This window comes from Ambystoma mexicanum, chromosome 7p, assembly GCF_040938575.1.
Source record: "Ambystoma mexicanum isolate Mex_15411 chromosome 7p, UKY_AmexF1_1, whole genome shotgun sequence".
NCBI classification, from domain to species: domain Eukaryota; kingdom Metazoa; phylum Chordata; class Amphibia; order Caudata; family Ambystomatidae; genus Ambystoma; species Ambystoma mexicanum.
Window position 1 is genome coordinate 36406630 of NC_090939.1, and position 22954 is coordinate 36429583.

General features: G+C 49.8%; 1 protein-coding gene across 1 annotated transcript; it reads right to left on the minus strand.

Annotated features, from left to right (window-relative positions):
- Positions 1-22163: 22163 nt before the first annotated feature.
- LOC138525891 (nucleophosmin-like) lies at positions 22164-22622 on the minus strand. The gene has a single exon (XM_069636178.1). The coding sequence runs from the start codon at positions 22620-22622 to the stop codon at positions 22164-22166; it is 459 nt and encodes a 152-aa protein (XP_069492279.1).
- Positions 22623-22954: the final 332 nt, after the last annotated feature.

Consider the following 22954-nt stretch of genomic DNA (forward strand, 5'->3'; position numbering starts at 1 on the left):
AATAGTAGACTCTGTAAACTTTGCTCTGATGACATAGAAATGGCTAGACATTTATTGACATCATGCAAGATACTAAAAGAGAGGTATATGAAGGATTATAGTAAGTTTGTGTGCAACATGGAGAATATTGAAATGGATCAATTCTGGGTGCCCATTTATCATGGATATCCCTGGATAGTGGCTGCAGCAGCATTTTATATTTGGAGGGAATTGAAATATTCCTTGGATGATGCTCCTCTTATAAATGGGATTAAAATATTGTGGAATGTATTCGAAGTTTTAAGGGTGGTAACAAATTGATGAATTTTGTATGATTGTATGTTTAGAATTGATTGTTTTTGTATGTATTAATGTATTTGTTTTTTGATTTTGTTGATTAATTTGAATGTGCAAAAGGTTTTATTGTTAAACCATGTACACAAATTAACATTTTCAGCATGCAGACCATACTTCAGAACTTGCTGCCAAGGCTACTCTAGCAAGTGGGAGGAAGAGGTCAAGGAGCAAGAAATAGAATTAGGATTGGGTTAGAACAGTTCTTGTAGTGGGGTAAGACAGCGTGAGGATTCGGGAAGTTGCGCATCTGGAAGACCATTGACCATACAGATGAGTAATTCGGGGGAGGTCATGAGAAATTATGACCTAGACGCCAACCTCTCAATGTCCAAGAAGGTCAATACCATACCTTCTGCAGCGACCTACCATTCTAAGCTGCTCAATGCAGCTAGACCCTTCCTCACTGAGCACAACTGCCTGACAATAGCGAGAGCCATCATCGGGTCTCGTCTTGACTATTGCAATGCCCTCCTAGTAGGCACCTCCACAAAAAACATGAACAAGCTCCAGTCTGCCCAAAATAATGCTCTCAGGGCTGCCATCAGCATTCCCAGAAGGAACCATATTTCAACAGCTAGAAAACAAGCTCACTGGCTTCCTGTTAAGGAGTGCATCCCCTTCAAAACTCTCGCCCCACTCACAAATGTATCCATAACACTGCTCCCCCCTACATGTCACAGAGAATCATCAAACCCACCTCTGACAGGCCCACTAGATCCGCCTACACAACCTTATCACTACACCCAAGACACTCGGAGCTCGAGCAGGAGGCTCCAGATTCCCTTCCATGACAGCTACACATTGGAACTCCTTGCCACCCCACAATAGGAGCATTGAGTCACACCTAGCATTCCGTAAAGCAGTCAAAGCCCTACTGTTTGTATGAAATGTTATCTATTTTTGTCTAAGGACTGCACTGCATAATGTTAGTATACGCTCACTGTCACCCAGAGTAAATGAATGTCCATGTAACTAAGTCACTTCCATGCAACAGCGCCTCAATGCCTCTGGGCTGCTTGTGCGCTCTCTAAATAAAATAAATGAGTCTTTGAAAGTAGGATTATGGTGGTGAATTCTCTAGACTAATCAGGAATTTGGTAATTCAGTTACTAGGCCAACATAGTCTTTTTGGAGAGTGTAGACAGGGAGGGCAGATGACAAAGGTAGAAATACTGGAAGGGTTGAAGCCACAGGCACAAGGTCTATTGGGGACAACACCATCCTTCCAGGTTCGGGTTCACAGTCTGGACTATGAACGTGGCTGCCATGCTTGTAACAATCAATGGCCTGGTGTCATGTTATCTTACATTTGTAGAGCACCTCCTCTCATAGGTTATGGCATTAAAGCGCTTAAATAAGCTTATTTGCCTGGGTTGTTCTATGGGCTGACTGTTAAGGGGTCAATGGGGCTGGGCACCTCCCCAAGTTTGTGCAAGTTGGACTCAGTAGAGGTACACAGGGGGTCCCCAGACAAAACACGCAGGGTCATTGCACCAGGGCAGAGGGCAGTCATAGGAGCCCTTGTGCACAACCCAATGCCACCTAGGAAGAGGGGGAACAGGCACAACCTCTTTTTGGACAACCCTAAATATGGGAAGAATAGCCAGAGGGTCTTTGCCATGTTATTAGATAGAGCAAAACATTCAGTAGGGAAGCCCATGCCTTTCCCTTTATGTACTTGCAGCATTCTGGTGTCACCGTTGGGTGTTTGTGGAATCAGGGGAGCCAGCGAACGAGGTTAGCTTGGCTAATGACTCCAGCAAACACAAGCAGAATTTGCAAGATGCCTGTAAACGGAGGTGTTGTTCGTGAATCACTCAGGAGCACAAGAGCAGTTCATTGGGTGCCCACAAATGAAAGTGGGATTGCTGTGAAAAAAGTTATACTTAACCAAAATATTTAAGGAAATCAGCTTCTGTGCATCTATCCTGCTACGGGACCATCACTTCTATTTCACTAGCATAGTAGAGCTATATGGTTGAATAACATTTTGTTTTTTTTAAATGTTGGGTTATGACATGGGTGTACTTTCCAAGTCTTTCTACAAAATGAAAGACACTAGCACTACTTAAAAACCATGTCCCTCTTCTCATCTCAGTTCGAGTACGGACACCTTCCTGGTACCAACTAATATTCATCCACCATCTAGTGAGCCAGTGAGCTCCCCCACTTCCAGGAAGCTACACAGGTGAGAGGGCAGGAGCCCATCTCCTTCGTGTGCCTAGCGGACCCATCCTGCAGCACGACTGCAGCCACGACGACTGTAGCAACAGAGATCCACTTGAATCTAACTCATCTACAGCCCCAGCAGCCCGTGGCCACTATCTGCCCTTGCAGATCTGCACGCTTTCTCGTGCCCAAGTCGCCCGAGGCACCCGACCCCACACCGCGCTGCTGACTGCCTGACCCTACAAAATGGCCAGCGCAACGTGGCATTAGAGCGAGGCTCTCTGTTGCTAGGCAACCCATCAACACATCTATGATCCTGCCCCACCGGCAGGCGGAACAAGGCCAGGACAAAGGCCATCGCCCCCTGTTTGCCCCAGTGAGCTCCCCCACTTCCAGGCAGCTACACAGGTGAGAGGGCAGGAGCCCATCTCCTTCTTGTGCCTAGCGGACCCATCCTGCAGCACGACTGCAGATCTGCACACTTTCCCGTGCCCAAGTCACCCAATCCCACACCGTGCTGCTGCCTGCCTGACCCTACAAAATGGCCGGCGCAACACGGCATGAGAGCGAGGCTCTCGGTTGCTAGGAAACCCTTCAACACATCTACGATCCTGCCCCACCGGCAGGCGGAAGCGGGCGGCGGAACAAGGCCAGGATAAAGGCCATCGCCCCCTGTTTGCCCCAGTGAGCACCCCCACTTCCAGGCAGCTACACAGGTGAGAGGGCAGGGGCCCATCTCCTTTGTGTGCCTAGCGGACCCCTCCCGCAGCACGACTGCAGCCACGATGACTGCAGCAACAGAGATCCACTTGGATCTAACTCATCTACAGCCCCAGCAGCCCAGGGCCACTATCTGCCCTTGCAGATCTGCACGCTTTCTCGGGCCCAAGTCGCCCGAGGCACCCGATCCCACACCGCGCTGCTGCCTGCCTGACCCTACAAAATGGCTGGCGCAATGCAGCATGAGATTTAGGCTCTCGGTTGCTAGGCAACACATCTATGATCCCGCCCCACCTACAGGTAGAACCCGGCGGCGGAACAAGGCCAGGATAAAGGCCATCGCCCCGCTTTCCCCTGTTCGCTCCGGTACGCGAGTTTATCACATTGTCCCAGTGAAATGGCCTACCCCAGTCTACTATTCAGAGCTGGTCCTGAGCGTCTGCTCCAAGATGAGCGCCCACGCGTATATCAGCCATCCCTAGACACTAGGCACAAGCGCCTATTATCGCGCTGTTACTCCATATTGAAACCCAGCATTCCCGCCTCCTTTGGCATATAGGCACCAGGACCTCGTACCACCACAACAAAATATCCTGCATGACATCAGCCCAAGACTCACAAGGAGACACACAAGCACGCTCCTCCCCTCCCCCCGCTACCAGCAACGGTCTTGCGGCCACTAGAGCCCCAGTCCTGCTGAGCACTACTTCAGAAGCCGCCCCCACGAAAGTAAGTCAACCCCATGTTTCGATTGTGACTGCTCATTCTGTAATGCCACCCAATATTATGGTATGCACTGCTGATACCGCCTCATCTCACCCCAATGCTGATATCTGTACCACTGCTTATACCGCCTCCTCTTGCCATAATGTTGATATTTGTAACTCTGCTGATACCGCCCCATCCTACCCCAATGCTGATATCTGTACCACTGCTGATACCGTCTCATCTCAACCCATGCTGATATCTGTACCACTGCTACCACCTCATCTTGCCATAATGCTGATATTTGTACCGCTGCTGATACCGCCCATCTTACCCCAATGCTGATATCTGTACCACTGCTGATACCCCCTCATCGTGCAATAATGTTGATATCTGTACCACTGCTGATACCGCCTCATCTTACCCCATTGCTGATATCTGTACCACTGCTGATACCACCTCATCTTACCCCACTGCAGCCAGCAAACGCCATTATTTTAACACTACTGAGGCCGCGCAGTTCCCTTCCGCCATCTCCAATACCAAGAATCCACCCAATTATACACACCTTAAATGCACACTGATTAACGCACTCTCCATTAATGCCCACGCCCTAGACATCCACGACCTCATATCCACACAAGACCTTGATATCCTCATGATAACTGAATCATGGCCTCATGAAGCCTCAGCCCTGCACTATCTCTAGCCCTTCCGCCAGGATACACCATCATCAGACAAGACCGCACTTCCCTAGGCGGTGGAGTAGCCATTATAGCCAAAAACTCCCTTGCAATCAGGAAAACAGACAAAGGCAACATCGAAAACATTGATTACCTGCTCACTAAAATCAAACTATCAGACCACTGCACCATCACACTGCACCTCGTCTACCGACCACCTGGTCCCATAGGTGATTTCCAAACCACCCTGACTGACCTCCTCTCCGATAACCTGAAACACCACACCAAAGCCTGAAACACCACACCAAAGCCATACTACTAGGCAACATCAATCTAGGTCTCAATGATGACAACGATCATGCAGCCTAAACACTCAACAGAGCACTTGAAACCCTCGGGTTTACAAACACCATCACCACACCCACGCACATACAAGGCCGATCCCTCGACTGGATAGTTCAGCATAACTGTCCTATCTCCATCACTGCTAACACCCCCATCCCATGGTCAGACCACCATGCTATTCACTTCAACATCCCCACCACTAGGAATAACAAAACACCTGAGCCACCTATGCCCAAAGCACTCACCCATTCCTAGCCAGGTCGGCATTCAGACCCCCTTTTTCAGCTGATTCTGATGTCCTACAACACAGCCATTAAGGCAGCTGTCGAAGCCATTGCACCACTTAAACCACGCAAGGCCAAACTCTCAAGCCACACCAATTCTTGGTTTACCCCAGACCTCCTCGTACTCCGCTCTGAGAAGCGGGCAGCATTGACCCTCTGGCAAACCACACGCACAGATGAAGCAAAACTTAGCTTCAAAACTAAAACAACAGAGTATAAAAAAGCTATTATTAGGGCTAAAGCCATCTCCTTCATAGCCACAATCCTAGAGGCACAATCTAATACAAAAGAAATGTTCTCGATTTTCAGAGACCTAGAAACCCCCACACCAACACCACAGAACTTCACCAAAGATAAAACCTGGTGAGATGAAATCCAATCAGCTATGAACGACAAGCTCAATACCCTCCAAGCCAAAATTCAAACAACCAGCCAAACACTCAACATCCCGACTTCCAACATCACACCACCACCCCCATGTACGGCATCAAATTCCTTCTCCTTTAAGGACATCACAGAATCTGATCTAATCAGCATTATGAAAACCATCAAACCATCTAATTGCAAAGGAGACATATGCTCAGCCACACTCATCAAAGACTGCACCAGTCATCTTGCCCCCTTCCTCATAGCCTTTGTTAACGCCTCCTTTGCCACAAGCAAAGTCCCCTCTTGCCTGAAGGAAGCCTGGGTCCGCCCTCTCATAAAGAAACCTTCCCTCGACCCTTGCATACCCAACAACTACCGATCTATTACCACAGTCCCCTTCCTTCTCAAAATATTGGACAAGGCTGCATACATACAGGTACAACAATTCATTGAGGAAAATAAACTTCTCGGACTACGCCAATCAGGTTTCCGCCCAGGTCACGGGACTGAGCCAGCATTACTTGACCTAAAAAACCAAATGGGTGATGCAAGAGACAAAGGGAAACCCGCTCTCCTCCTCCTAGATCTATCCTATCTATCGGCGGCCTTCGACCTCGTCAACCACCAAGTTCTATGCCACCACCTCTCCACTACAGCCAACCTTCCTCCTAATGCCACAGCATGGATCCTTCCTTCCTTCTCAGACCTTGCCTCAGCCTTGCCCACTATTATTTTATGCATTGTTCCGCACGGCTCTTGCATCTCGCCCACCCTCTACAACATTTTCACTCGGCCCCTATTCCTCATCCTCGACTCCCTAGGTATCTTGTACACTAACTACGCTGACGATACCCAGATCCTCCTCATCCTAACAGGAGACTATGATATCGACTCAAAAACTCTTAACAACATCTATAACACAATTCAAGCATGGATGGCAGCCAACGGCCTATGCCTCAACTCAGACAAAACTGAACTTCTCATAGTGGGCTCTAAAGAGACACTCAAGAACCTTGATTCACAATTCACTCACTTTACAATTGACAGCATAAAAATCCCAGTGGCCAACGCAGTAAAGACACTAGGTGTCTATCTAGACTCAAATTTAACAATGACCAGACAAGTGAACGCCATCGCCTCAACAGCAGCCTATCATGCCAAACTGCTCACAGCAGCCAGACCCTTTCTATCAAAGGACAATTGCATCACAATTGCCAGAGCTATAACAGGGTCAAGACTTGACTATTGTAATGCTCTGTCCTTGTGCACTTCTTCCAAGAACTCATCTAAACTTCAAATGATACAAAACAATGGTCTCAGAGCAGCCACTGGAATACCCAAAAAAGAGCACACCACTGAGGCTAGAAAACAGGCACATTGGCTCCCAGTAAGAGAAAGAGTTGTATTCAAAGCACTTGCCACCACCCACAAATGCATCCATCTCACCGATCCGCCCTATCTCTCCGATAGGATACACCTCTCCAGATCGTCCAGGCCTACCAGAACCCCATACACAAACATGCTCACGACCACCAGAGTCAAGAGGACCAGAGCAGGTGGGGCTAGCTTCCCTTACCTAGCTGCACTACATTGGAATGCCCTACCACCACCCCTGTGAGCAAAAGTCTCTCACCTAGCATTCCGAAAAGCAATGAAAACCATGCTCTTCAACTAAACCTAGCTTGCACCCTTCCATCACTGGAACGCATCAACGTGCCCTAAACATAAACTCGTTTATGAATGACTCTGTAACAAACTCTGTATAACAGATTCTCAATGTACAACAAATTCAACATGTACCCGTTATCTGATTATTTGTAACCTGCCTCCATGACATGTAACCTTATGCATTTAACCTTATGCATGTAACCTTATGTAACTAAGTCTGCCACAAGTAACAGTGCCACGATGCCTGTGGGCTGTATGTGCACTATACAAATGTCCTGTATCCTACATTTATTCTGTAGCTGGTATACCTTCTTTGTGGCAGCTATTTATAAAATGTGCCCTCTACCTATGCTAGAACACAAGTATCATTGTCATGGACTACTAATGTTGCCTTTGAAATGCTACTGGCATGCCATTCTGATAAAAGCAATAAGAGGCTACAGGACTGAAGGGGAGCACCCATACTTATTTTAATCACTGCGAGGCAGCATATCAAGCGATGGGTTGTGAGCGCAACGGGTTGGGCAGCACCAGATATTTTTGCCCCCCCCCCACATTTCCTTTGGTTTGCTAGAGAGGGGCTCCAAAAGGGTTTAAGATGGCCCTCGCCAAATGAAAGGCCAAATACCCACTGCAGACTGCCCAGGCGTGCTACAGAAACATATACATATGATGTGGTAAGTCATTTATAATGTGCCTGTACTCAAGTGTTTCTAGGCACGACAAGACAAGGGAGGGAAGACAGAGGGGGGGAGAAGACAAACAATCTTACTAGGCCTTGTGTCATTCAGATTGTGCAAGTGCGAGAATGGGAAAGGGAGGGGGAAAACAGGGCAGCAATTAAGTGCTGTCCGGGCACCACAGCTCTCAGAGACAAAGGTGGTATACTAAAAGAATAGAAGAATTGAAAGACTGACACCAGAAAACGGATACGAGTGGGAAATATGAATATCACGGTATAGGTCACTAAAAAGTCCCTGGCGGAGTTGGATAGATAAGGCTATGGCCGTTACACCCCTTATAGTAGTACCAGTTTTGACAGTAGCGGTACCCGAGCTTTAGTGAAGCAGCATTAGTTAAGGTGGAATCAGAGTACGCTAGATATTTCACAGCACGTTCGGCCAGGTGACACTTAGGGTTGGCTCTGAATCCCACTTGTCAGTGTCCTTAGTGATCTCGTAGAGCTGCCATAGATGTTCCTCCCAACAAGTACTGTGAATCACAATATCGACCAAGTTGGACGCTGCGAATCATGAGTAGGGCCATAGGGAATTAACCATAAGTACCTGCAAGGAGGCAGTCTGTAAATTGATATAGTCCCTGAGGAGTGCTAAAGGTGGTAATGTCTTTATCAGATAGATGCAATGGGACTGCCAATAGCCTTTAGTAAAGTGTATGGTGGGAATGTCCGTTTGCTGCAGTGGCAGCTAGGATTCCATCCATCCATGCATGCTGTGCACCGCAGGCCCGAGTGATTCGTCCTGCCTTCCAGTCAACTGCTACCTACCACACTGCCCACTGGGGCACTCCAGAAGGCCCTCCATGCTGTGGCCAAGGCACGAAATGCCCATTAACCCCCACGAGGAGCAGTTGATCTGATTTCCTGACCGTAAATTGGCCGCCGCCCAGCTGTTCCGTTTTTTATTTACTTTGGTTTCCTAGCAACCATCCACGCGACGAGGCCCTTAGGTCACAAGGCGAACCGGAGGCAGAAGCCGGCCCATGTCGCCTAAGGCCCAACAAGACCAAGGCCCTTCCTGTCTGCACCGGCAGCACGGCGCTGGACACTGCTCCGCGGGACCTTTGACATAAACACTTCACCCCGTGCGGAGCCCGAATCCTCTAGCCCAGCAGATTTATTAATGCAGTCGACACCAACAGCCATCTACTACATCGTACTGCACCTGCCAAACACTTTGCAAATCTCCAGACTCCTGTTAAGAGACTGACTGTTTTCATTACCCTGCTGCAACCCTGCACACCTCGACCCCGAACCACTGAGCGCATACTGTGCATTTACGCCCTGCAGCATCACAGGCTGGCGCTGCACCAATCCTTGACTCTCTGCTAGCCGATAATATTAGCTATCGCCTGTAGCTTGTCTATCCTATGAGGCAGCTCGCATAGTGCTACTGTCTTGCTATGCGCGTTTATCACAAAGTGGCCCTACTGAAGTTGCTCCTACCTGGCTGCACATTGTATTTTTAGCCTAAATTGTGATTTTGAATCTAGGTCAACCCCGGCTGCTATAATTGCTCCTACCTGGTTGCACATTGTATTTTTAGCCTAAATTGTGATTTTGAATCGTGAACCCCTGCATCTTAGCCTATTTCACCCTAATGAATTTTGATTTTAGGTATACCCTCAAAGGCCTCATTTGCCATCCTGATTGTACCTTAGAGTCGCTCACTGGCCACATTTGCCTTCGTGACTATGCCTCTTACTGTTCGCAGGCCACATTGACATTTTTGTGTACCTTAGGATGCACTACAGCCCACGCTGAACTAATCTGTTCCTGCCTACCACTAGCCAAGGCCACCCAACCCAATTTGACTGTGCCCACCACTATACCAGCCCTCCCAGCATACAATCATGCCCATGGCCCCTTGCAAGCTCGCCGCTGCCACTACTACGTTGCTCACTCTCCTTGCAACACTTGCTGCTCTCCAACTCTACACCACACCCCGCCCCCTCAAACCCACACCACAAAGTCTTCCCCAATCCCACGCTACCCACTGCCCCAGATATCTCACAAACACACTCACCTCTCACAGACGCACCCACCGCACCCTGCATCACAATAATGCATAGAATGGATAGACTTAGAGCTCGCACACTGACTGTAGAACTCAGCACACAACCCCCTCCCATAGAACACAGAAACTATAGATTGTGCTCCCGCACCATTTCCAAACACATCCCTCGCACTGAACTTCCACATCCCTCCAACCAACCACCCACTAACCAAACCATACCCGCAATGTCACCACACATATCACACACATCTGACACCCACGCCTCCACTAACAAACTACACACACCTCACATCAAATGTGCCCTCCTCGATGTCCGCTCCCTCCCAGCTCACGCATCAGATATCCATGACCTCTTAACCAACAATAACATTGACCTATTAGTCATCACAGAAACATGGCTACATGAAGCATCAGGCCCAGCCGTTGCACTTGCACTACCACCTGGCTTCACCATACTCAGACAAGACAGGCCAGATCGAATAGGAGGCGGAGTAGCCCTAATCCACAAGGAGAAACTATAGCTCTGACCTGTCAGTCACTCCTCGACCAGCAACTCTGACCTCTTATCGGCCAAACTCACACTGTCACCAAACAGCACCATCAATATTCACTCACTATAACGTCCCCCAGGCCTCACCCTAGACTCTCAGGAAAACATCATCCACATTCTCAGTAATAATATCAAAAGCTCCACAAAAACTCTTCTATTAGGAGACCGCAATGTGGGATTCAATGATACTAAAGACAAACTTGCGGTCTCCCTCACCAAGGAACTTAGTGACCTAGGCTTCACCCAGAAAGTAGAAAGTCCAACGCACTCTAAAGGTCACATTCTAGATTGGATCGCGTACCATAATTGCCTCTCTACTATCACTTCCAACACCTCACTGCCCTGGACCAACCACAATTGTATCAAATTCTCTGTTCCTATCACAAGAAACCACAAAACCCTGACTCCAGCTATCGCTGCACCAGTCAGAAGCTCTAAAAAGCTTAAAGAGAATAACCTGCGCCCCTACCTCAACACCCCCGAACTAGCACCCCCATTCGCTAATGACCCCAATATTCTAGCTGACATCTATTAAGATGTCATCACTAAAGCCATAAATGAAATAGCACCACTTGAATGGAAAAAAGAAAAGAAATCACTACACACCAACTCCTGGTTCACTGAAGAGCTGCACTCAATGCGCTCCCACAAAAGAGAAGCACTAAAAAACTGGCAAACCAACCCCTGCAGCAATGCCAAAAACAAATTCAACTTAATCTCCCGCCAATACAAAACAGCCATCACCGCTGCCAAAGCCAACGCCTTCAACACATCTATCTCCAATACCAAATCACACTCTAAAGAAATCTTCGCCATCTTTAACAAGCTCATCCCCCCCCCAATACGCCTGATGAAATAATCAAAGATGAAGCATGGTGTGCTAGCATCCAAGCTGCCATGCTACACAAAATTGACCTTCTTCAAAAGAAAATCAAAGACCATTGCAAAGCATTACCTCAACAGACAGGAACCAAGCCCACCAACGCCCCACCCACCTCGTCCAGCCGGTCAAGTGGCACAGCGAGTAGAGCGCTCGCTTTGACATCCGTGCAGAGCCTGCTAACGCAGGTTCGAATCCCGGCGGGGCCAATCTCAGCCTTTCATCCTTCCGAGGTCGATAAATGAGCACCACACACCGTGGGTAATAATAAGCAGCGCTCAGATACCTGAGGGTTTGTAGCGCTATATAAAAGCCTAATTATTATTATTATTATTATTATACCTGACTTCTCCTTCAGGGACGTCACTGAACCAGAAGTCATCAACTTACTAAAAAATCTCAAACCCTCTCCTTGTAAAGGCGATATATGCACCCCAAAGCTCATCAAAGACTGCGCAGACTGCTTTGCGCCGCTCTTTACGGCATTCATCAATTCGTCCTTTAAATCAGGCATTATCCCAGCGAGCCGTAAAGAGGCCTGGGTCCGACCCCTCCTAAAAAAACCTACCCTCGACCTCTTACAACCCAACAACTACAGAGAGATAACTACAGTGCCATTCCTCTTGAAACTACTGGACAAAGCCGCACACTGCCAAATCCAACACTTTCTAGAAACCCACTCCCTCCTTGGGACCAGGCAATCAGGCTTCCGGAAAGGACATGGCACCGAAACAGCCCTGGTGGATCTGAAGAGTCAGATCACCCAAATCATGTATAAGGGCAAGCCAGCCCTACTGCTACTCCTAGATCTATCAGCCGCTTTCGATCTGGTTGATCACAAGTCCCTCACCTCACACCTCACACACTTAGCCAATTTCTCTAAAGAATCAGCTCTCTGGGTCACCTCATTCCTTGAGGGAAGAGCCATGAAAGTCTTCTCGAATACTGCCAACGCCACACCCACTACAATCCATTGCAGGGTCCCTCAAGGTTCCTGCACTGCACCCACACTTTACAACTTGTTCACCAAGCCTCTCTTCGACAAACTCGACTCACATGGTATCACATACACGAACTACGGGGACGACACACAAGTACTTCTACCTCTCTCATCTCAGGATCATACCACGAAGACGCCAAGGCACTCCACACAATCTACTCCATCATCCAGGTATGGATGGCAGTTAATGGCCTCTGCCTTAATGGAGGCAAGACTGAAATCATGATACTAGGTCAACAGAGCACCCTAGACAAACTGGACAAACTATACGCCAACTTCTCCATTGACAAATCTATCATCCCCGTATCCACAGCTGTCAAGACTCTGGGAGTATACCTAGACTCCTCACTAGCTGTGACCAGACAAGTCAGCGCAATCACTTCCTCATCTGCGCATACCACCAAACTCATAAACGCCATCAAGCCATACCCCTCAAAAACGAACTGCCTCTCAATAGCCATAGCAACCATTGGAGCCAAACTGCACCTCTACAATGCCCTACTAGCAGGCACATCGGCAAAAAACCTCAACAGACTACAAGTCACACAAAACAATGCTCTCCGGGCCGCTCTTAGCATCCCAAGAAGAGAGCATATCTCCCAGGCCAGACACTCAGCCCAATGGCTCCCGGTCAAAGAGTGAATCACACTCAAAATCCTCACCCTCCCACACAAATGCCTCTCTCTTTCCGCCCCGCCATACCTATCAGAGACCATCTCCAAACCCTGTTCTTCACATCCCACCAGGACGCAGTACACCAACTTACTCCACATCCCACGCTTCAAAAAAGCCAAAGCCGGTGGCCTAAGCTTCCCCTACATTGCTGCCAAGTCCTGGAACGCTCTACCTGCAGACATTAGAGCTGAGAACTCACTCCCGATTTTTCGTAGGAAACTGAAAACCTCTTTCCTTGCACGATAATATGTGACACTCGCTAACCTATGTAAATATTCTGCACTGTAAATTTGTACAAATGTCATATTCTTATTTTTCTTGCTCCTGTGAAAATTGTATTATGCTTGCATATGCAACTAAGATATATCTGTAACAAGTGCCACGATGCCCCCGGGCTGACGTGCGCTCTACAAATCCGAATAAATAAATAATAAATAAGAATGTACTTGGCATTTCCCAGTCACCCAATTACCTTGTCAATTCTGGGTATTAGGGAGTTATCGAAAACCGAGATAGAATTCAGCCTTCGAACGTCGATGCAGAATCTCCAAGAATCATCTAGTTTTGCGAAGAGGACAACAGGGTGAGGATAACAGTCTCTCAGGTGGCCCAACCGCACTCAGTTTTAACATCTCAATTTCTTCCGTTATGATTTCCCTGCAAACTTCAGGAATGCAATATGATTAAAAGTTGACAAGTTGCCCAGAGGTGTTCCGATTGTATGGAAGAAATGTTTCACTGTTCAATTCTTCTGAGAATACCTCAGGGAATTGCTGTAGCAAATCCTTAAGATCGCGTTTCTGTTATTAACTTTAAGATATGGGATTGGGCTGGGTTTGTCTTCTTCCACCACCACGAGTGTTGCCATTGTGACAGTAACGAGCTTCAGCAAATGTATTTGATAGTTTGGAATCTTTTGGCATCTAGCAGGATGGGGAACTAGATAATTCAAGGGACGCTTATGTTCCATGATCTTCTATTGTCCAGACCGCTTGCAATTCAAGTAATCAGAAGTGGGTAAAAATATAAGTACCCAGTCGCCCAGAGCAAAGGACCTAGACACAGCACCCGGGACGCACATTTTTTTCTGAGCTTTTGAGAGATGGTTGTTTTAACAATCTCTCTAACCGCCTTCGAGTGGGACCTCAACTTAGCTGGCAGTTACCCAGAATCCGATCCTAGCATGAATTATGCCCACACCACTTAAAAAAGAAATAAAAATGCAACTGACGTATATAGAGGCCTATGGCCTTAATGAGTGAATGGTGCTCGCTTCTGACCCTCCCCTGGTAGCTTCCTCAATGGGGCTCCTGGCCCCATGCATACACCTCCAACAAATAGCCTTGAGTGGCTCTTGTCCCTGTTACCCCAGGTTGGGAGTCTCACTTCCAACTCTCCATTTCGGGGTCATTTTACTCTTGGGAAGTCCTCTCCTGCATCACCATGGGATATTCTCCCTGTACTCCCCCACCCCCTCGGTTTCCCTCCCTCCATTCAATCCAGCCTGGACTCTTCTTCCTCCCACACCACCCTTCCTCCCCCACCACCTTCAGGGTCTTTTTCTCCTTCACCCCATTTTGGGAATCTGCTTTGCTCCCCACCACATTGTTGTCTTGCCACTTTCTGACAGTCTTGTGGCTCCAATAGATTCACCCTGCCTCAGGGACTTTTCTCACCCCAGCTTGTGGATCTGCTGTTTTCACCCACACTTCAGGTCTTCTCACTCTTGACCCACCTTGGGAGGATAATGTACCCATCCCTGGGTCTACTCTTTCAATGTAGGTAGTAGTTCCCCACCAAGCCAAGACCATTCCAATTGGGCAGAGTTCAATTAATCTTCACCACAGGTTCTTATGAACCCAGACTTCCTTCCCCTTGCAATTAGACATTTTATCTTCAAATTCTCCTTCTGATCTAGTAAAGCAACTCCAGTGCCACCCACTTTAGGCAACACTGCCCACACGCATGTGCACCTTTATCTTTCCTACATTAGCTGCTTCTTAGGTATTCTCAGAAAAAAACATTGTTTGCATTCTAACTGATCGCTAATCAGAAGCATCACATGCCTTATTTTTTTAATAGAGTTTTACTCCACTTTCAATTGCATGTTTACCCTTCGCCTATCACGTTTCAAGCAGTATTTATGTTTCCAAGTGGTGAAAATGCTCAGAATAAATGCCAAATTAAGTATTTGCATGCACAAATCCAGCTTTTTAAAAGACTGACCCAACCAAATAAATGAGAAAATAAATTGATCGATGCAAAACGCACGGTTTTGATATTTCTACATCCGCCTGCTTGGTATACTAGAGTACATGACAAACCAAACTTCTTGCGTTTAAATTAGGGATTTTTACCTGTATGAATGCATCATAATACTATGTTGCACTTTGCAACAGAAATCCAAAATGTATCAACACAAGAGACGGGATAGGCTGTTTTTTCGGGAGCACGTGTGAATGTAATATTTGGAAATTAGTTCCTATGTATATCATTCTAACACCAATATCAAAAAATGGCTATTAAAATGGACACTAAACAGGCTTGTCTCATGGTCATTGCACTCTGTCATCATCCTCCCAGAAACTAATAGGCGCCTTCTTTATGTTTTCTCTCGCACACTCCCACAACTGCTGCACACTCAAGAGGATCGTCCATGCCTAGAGTGGAGCTAGCAAACTTCTGAATCTCTGTGACTGTTTCGGGGACGTGACCCTTCTTTAACGAGAGGGAGACCAGTTTCTCTTTCATTTGTTCTACGGACAGAAGGGGGATCATTTCCCCGGCTGGTGGTGGCATGTGCAATTTTCGTCCAGTCTGAGGTACTCCTGTCAGAAATGCGAAGGGAGCGAACTGCCGAAACGTTTCCATCGTTTCGGGAATGGCGCCCCGCTTTAATGAGACTGAGACAAGTTTCTTTTTCCATTGTTCTACGGTCGGGGTGTTTCCTTTCCCTGGTTGCTGGTGGCTTGTTTAGTTTTTCCAACAACACAAACTCCCGCATCTCCTGCACAATCCGTGGTACGTCAATGCCTAACGTGGTGGCAGCGAACTTCCGAAACTTGTTCAATGTTTTGGGGATACCGTTGTGCTTTGAGAGGGAGACCAGTTTCTCTTTCCTGTGTTCTACGTTCAAGGTTTTCCTTTCCCTGGTAGCTGGTGGCTTGTTTAGTTTTTCCGACAACACAAACTCCCACAGCTGCTGCACAATCAGCGGTTTGTAAGTATGAAAAGTGGAGTTTGCGAACGTGTGAAACCTTTCCATCGTTTGGGGGATGCAGACCCGCTTTGAGAGGGAGACCAGTTTCTCTTTCATTTGTTCTACGGTTAGGGTCTCGGAGGGTGGATGGTCGGGGATTAGTGGCGGCCCGTTTAGTTTTTCGCTCTGCCCAAACTCCCGCATCTCCTGCACAATCCGAGGTACGTCAATGCCTAAAGTGGTGGCAGCGAACTTCCGAAACGTGTTCAATGTTTTGGGGATACCGTTGTGCTTTGAGAGGGAGACCAGTTTCTCTTTCCTGTGTTCTACGTTCAAGGTTTTCCTTTCCCTGGTAGCTGGTGGGTTGTTTAGTTTTTCCGACAACACAAACTCCCACAGCTGCTGCACAATCCGAGGTACGTCAATGCCTAAAGTGGTGGCAGCGAACTTCCGAAACTTGATCAACGTTTTGGGGATACGTTTGTGCTTTGAGAGGGAGACCAGTTTCTCTTTCATTTGTTCTACGGTCAAGGGGGCTGGTGCTGGAGGACATAGTTTTTCTTTTTCTCTCTGCACAAACTCCCACAACTTCTGGACAATCTGCGGTTCGTATGTGAGAAAAGCGGCGCGAACAAACCTGCAAAACGTTTCCATGGTTGTGGGGATGACGACCCGCTTTGAGAGGGAGACAAGTGTCATGTTGACGTATCCTGGACGACGGGGGCGGGAGGAACATGGGCGGGAAAAGAAGGGAAGTGACGCGGGAGGGGCGGGGCGAGTTAATTAGTATTGAGGCACAAATAAAGAAAGACGTTTCACAGCACCTCTCCGTGTTGGCCTGTCATTGCCGCGACCTGTATGCACGCTTTCTCTAGGCCTGGGATACCACAATGGCGACGAGGATGGGATCCTGAGAGGCAGGGTCGCCAGGAGACGAGCGCCGTGCAAACAGCGACGAGAACGCCCGCCGACCGACGCCCACAACAACCCAGAAGCGAGGGGTGTCGTCGCAGCGTGGGGGCGTCATGGAACCTGACAGGAACCTGGCAGACAGGACGGAGAGAAATCCGGGCCGCGACGGTGAGCACGGAGGAACAGGCGAGCGCACGTGCGCGTAGTAATACGCGGCAGCGACGGTGCCGGCTCAAGCAAGGGGCCAGGCTCACGCCGGAGCGTTTCAACAGGCGTGGTGCCCATCGATGGTGCTCGTGCCTCCCAAGGCGGCCATCACACCACGACAGCAGGATCCTGCGTAAGGAAGCCACGCTCCCAGCGCCATGTCGAATCAGGATGCAAACCAAGGGGCGGGAGCTGCAGGAAATGGGCCACCAGCAGCCGTAGACCAAATGCCAGATGACTTGCCCTACCAACTGCCAGACACGCTGGCCGCCCAGATGCCTGGAGCCTTTGACGTAACGGACACGAGCAACATGGGCCCCAGGTGGACCAAATGGATTCGAGACTTTGACCTGTACATGGGGGCCACGGGGCCCGTGGCGGATGCAAGGCAAGTGTGCCTCCTAAAGCTAGCGGTTGGCTCCGCCACCCGAGACATTATAGACGAGATGCCCCAGGACTCCATAGACTCCATACAAAAATTAAAGGACGCTCTAGCAGCATATTTCGCACCTCACACCAATGTCGATTATGAAAGCACCTGTTCCACATCACAAAGCAGGCAAAAGGGGAGACCATGGACGCGTATGTAATGCGACTCCGCACAAAACTCAAACACTGTGACTTCGCAAACTATTCGAACACTGAAGCCCTCAGATCGCAAATAATATCAGGGTGTGAGTCCCAAACCTTCCGCAGGAAATTGCTCCAAAAGTCCCGCACGCTGGAGGAAATACTGGCACTGGCCAGGGTCGAAAGAGCCATTGACTGTCAAGTGGAAAGTTTCGGGAGCACGCCGTTGGGCGAAAATTTGAACAAACTACATCTGGAGAAAAGGACAGAGGAACTATTCTGCTACAAGTGCGGATTCGAATATCCCCACGAAGGGACATGCCCAGCTATAGGACAACGCTGCACCACATGCGGTGAAGAAGGCCATTTCAAAGCTTTGTGCAGACTGTTCAGGGATCGAGGGAGAGAGAGGCCACGAGAGAGCACCACTCGCTCGAGGAGTCGATATGGGGGAACACCGAGCACCCACTTGACCCAAAGTAACACCTCCAACCCTCCAAGTCAACTCGGAAGTGACCAGAGAGAGAAGGACTCCGGCGACGATCGCCAAAAGCGGAGAGAAAGAAGAAGATTCGTGACACGGGCCAAACCCGAAAGAAGATCAAGACGCCACGTTCGCTATTTAGTCGAACAATCCCCCACAGAATCAGACCCTAGCTCTTCCGGGAGTGATCACAAAAGGAAGGCGTACATCTATGCGCTAGGAAATCCCACAGCCACCGCTCATAGCCCCACCCTCATCATCAAGCTGCAGGAAAGACCAACGGAATTCCTCATCGATACTGGCGCCACCGTCAACGTGGTGAGTGAACAGGTATATGCCGAATTAGCCCCTAAACCAAAGCTCCAGCCAGCCACCGTTGATATCTACGCCTATGGCGCGAAAACTCCCCTCAAGTGCGTAGGAAAGTTCAGCGGGCTATGCCGATACAAGGGCCAAGAGATGAAAGTTCCAATCCACGTCCTGGCCACCGAAACGGACAGTGGATGTGTCCTGAGTTTCAAGGCCGCCGCAGATATGGGCCTGATACACATCCTATACAACATCATGGTTCATAAGTACATCGACCCGATTGACATGATCAATAACTTATACCCAAAAATATTCAGAGGGGTTGGAAAACTCAAGAACCGACAAGTAAAGCTACACATAGACGACTCCATACGCCCAGTAGCCCAGCCCTACCGAGGGATCCCTGTTAACATTCAACAAAAGGTGGAGGATGAGCTAAAGAAATTGCTGGAACAGGACATTATTGAGAAGGCCTCAGGAGCAACCACCTGGGTTTCTCCGATCGTCCCTGTCCCCAAGAAGGGATCTGAAACCATCAGGTTGTGCGTCGACATGAGACGTCCCAACCAAGCAATCCGCAGGGAAAGATACCCTGCGCCACGCATAACGGACATGATACATCTGCTAAACGGATCCAAGGTCTTCTCAAAACTGGACCTCCAGAAGGGATACCATCAGCTGGTCTTACACCCTGAGAGTCGCAACATAACCACATTTGTCACCCACGTTGGGTTATTCAGATATAAGAGGCTGAGCTTTGGGGTGTCGTCGGCCGCAGAGATTTTCCAAGCTGAGGTGCATAACATCATAAAGCACATCCCTAACTGTCTCAACTACTCGGATGACATTCTGGTGTTTGGGACTGACGTGAAGAACCATGATGAAACCCTTATGAAGGTTTGTAAAGCTCTACACAATGCAAACCTCACACTCAACAAGGACAAGTGCGAGTTCCGGAAGAGCACGCTAAAATTCTTTGACCACGTGTTCTCAGAGGTGGGGATGACCCCAGATCCGGACAAAGTCTCAGCCTTGAATGACACAGCTGCACCACTCAACGTGTCAGAACTTTGCTCGTTTTTAGGCCTCGCCAGTTACTGCAGCAGGTACATCAAGGATTTTGCCTCGGTCAGTGAACCGTTGCGGAAACTCACACACCAGAATGAGAAATTCGAGTGGACAAATGCGTGTCAAGTAGCTTTCGAAACCATCAGGGAAAGGGTTGCGAAAGCAGAAAACATGGCCTACTACGACCCCAACCGGAGGACAGAACTAACAGTGGACGCTAGTCCAGTGGGATTAGGGGCCATCCTGGCTCAAGTTGATCCCAAAGACCCACAACGGAGACACGTGGTTGCCTATGCCAGCTTATCCGCCACTGAACGAGCCTACTCCCAGGCTGAGAAAGAAGGACTAGCGGTGGTGTGGGCATGTGAACACTTCCACTTATTCCTGTATGGAAAACCATTTCAGGTGGTCACCGATCACCAGGCGCTCCTGTTTCTCTATGGCAATACCCAAGCCAAGATGCCCCCGAGGATCGCCCGGTGGGGGCTGCGCCTGCAGGATTACGCCTTCAACATCATTCACAGACCAGGGAAGGGTGAAAACCCAGCTGACTTCCTGTCGAGGAGACCGAGGGACGAGAGCAGACCTGAGCCGTCGGTGGCGGACCGCTACCTCAGATACTTGGTTCACCAAACCACGCCGGAGGGGGTTAACACAGAAGAGCTGGCAAGAGAAACTGAAAACGACCCTGCAAGCCGCATCATATGTGAAGGCCTCACGTCCGGACAATGGAGAAGGGCTAAAGAGAGAGGTAAAGCGGCAGGGGGCTAGACATGGGAAGACGTGGAACGACTTCTCCTTGTGAAAGAAGAATTGGCAGTATCAGAAGACCACCTACTACTCAAGGACTGCAAGCTGGTGATCCCAACAACCCTGCGAGATAAGGTCATCAACCTGGCACACGAGACTCATCGAGGCATCGTCTCCACACAGCGCATGCTGCGCCAAAAGGTGTGGTTTCCACGAATGGATGCCCGAGTGGAGGCCACCCTGAAAACATGCCCCACCTACTGCATAATTACCCCAAACCGACATCCGGAGCCATTACAAATGTCCGAACTTCCGCAAAACATATGGGAAGCCGTGGCCGCCGACTTCTTTGGACCCATCGAAGGGGGAAAATATGTCCTTGCAGTGATGGATGAATACTCCCGATATCCGGAAGTCCAGATGATCTCGTCTACGGCCGCACATCACGTCGTCCCAGCACTGGACCACATATTCTCTGCCTACGGAGTGCCTAAGGTACTCAAGACCGACAACGGGGCCCCGTTCTGTGGACATCAGTTTGCAAGGTTTGCGGAATACTTAGGGTTCCGACATCGGAAGGTGACCCCGCTGTGGCCACAAGCAAACGGGATGATCGAACGATTCATGGCAAATCTCAAGCGGGCCTTGCAAATTGCTCGCATCACGGAACAACCATATAAACAGGTACTTAACCAACTGCTGCGGGACTACCGGGGAACGCCCCATAGCACCACAGGGAAGACCCCTGCTGAACTCCTGTTTGGGCGCAACCCCCAAACCCGCATTCCCCAAGCAGAGGCAAGTGCACCACGTGCAGCGATGGACGCGGAAGTCCGAGAGCGGGATGAAGCAGCAAAGAATAGAATGAAAGAATATACCGACGCCCGCCGAAGAGCCCAGACATCCCTAATAAACATCGGGGATGTGGTGGCCGTTCCACAACCTTTGACTCATAAGCACACGCCTGCATTTCGAGAAGAGCCTCTTCTCGTTACGCAGAAGAAGGGGTCAATGATAACTGCACAAGGCTCCACGGGAGGAATAACCCGTAACTCGTTCCATTTCAAGGAACTCCCACCGCCCGGAACAAGACGCCTGAGCGGAAGGGTACAGGCCCCACCAGAGGAAGAATACAGTGATCAACAAGGAGAGGATCCGTGGGATGCCGATGAATCGGATCAAGATCCAGAGACCGAGACGACCGTGAGTAGATCGTCACCACGGGCTGAACTGACACGACCACAGCGAGTTCGGACCAGACCTCGCCGGTGGATCGAGGAAATGGAATAGTGACTTACCAGATCATCGCCTGTTGCGATGAGTGTGGTAATGGTTTAAAAAGGGGGGAGATGTCATGTTGATGTATCCTGGACGACGAGGGCGGGAGGAACATGGGCGGGAAAAGAAGGGAAGTGACGCGGGAGGGGCGGGGCGAGTTAGTATTGAGGCACAAATAAAGAAAGACGTTTCACAGCACCCCTCCGTGTTGGCCTGTCATTGCCGCGACCTGTATGCGCGCTTTCCCTAGGCCTGGGATACCACAACAAGTTTCTCTTCCAGTTGCTCTAAGGCCAGCATCTGCTCGGCTTCCCTCTCTGTCGATGCCTTGGCGGCCGCTTCCCTCTCCGCCGCTGATGCCCTGGAGGCCGCAGCATCGCTCTCCGTCAAGGCCACCAGGTGCTGGCCGCTGATGTACAGGGGCCCGGTGCCCGCCGTGAGCCAGAAAGTGACGGGCGGGGTCAGCTTCAGGCCCCCCAGGTACACAGAGGTGAGAAGGGAGGGCCGCAGGGTGGCCACAGGCACTCGAGCTACCGAGCCCTGCCGGGTCTCGCCCTGAACCTCCAACACGTGCAGCTCGTCCCGGGCTCCGAGGCCCAGGCTGGCCGTGCGCAGGGTAAGCTGCTCCCTCAGGTCATCGCCGCCCCCTGGGAAGGAGACCTTCCTGTCGCCAGTCAGCACGCAGCCGAAGAGGAAGCTGTGCATGTGCAGAGGTGCCTCGCTTTGCTCCCATGAGCAGAGGCGCCGCGCTCTCACGTGCGGCCGCCTGGGCCTCCACGTGCAGAGGTGCCGCGCCCTCATGTGCGGTTCCCCGGGCCTCCACGTGGAGAGGCGCTGCGCCCTCACGTGCGGTTCCCAGGGCCTCCACGTGCAGAGGCGCCGCACCCTCAGGTGCGGTTCCCCGGGACTCCATGTGCAGAGGCGCCGCGCCCTCACGTGCGGTTCCCTGGGCCTCCACGTGGAGAGGCGCCGCGCCCTTACGTGCAGTTCCCCGGGCCTCCACGTGCAGAGGCACCGCGCCCTCAGGTGTGGTTCCC

Coding starts and splice junctions, on each gene's coding strand:
- LOC138525891 (XM_069636178.1), bottom strand. CDS start 22,622: ATGCACAGCTTCCTCTTCGGCTGCGTGCTGACTGGCGACAGGAAGGTC.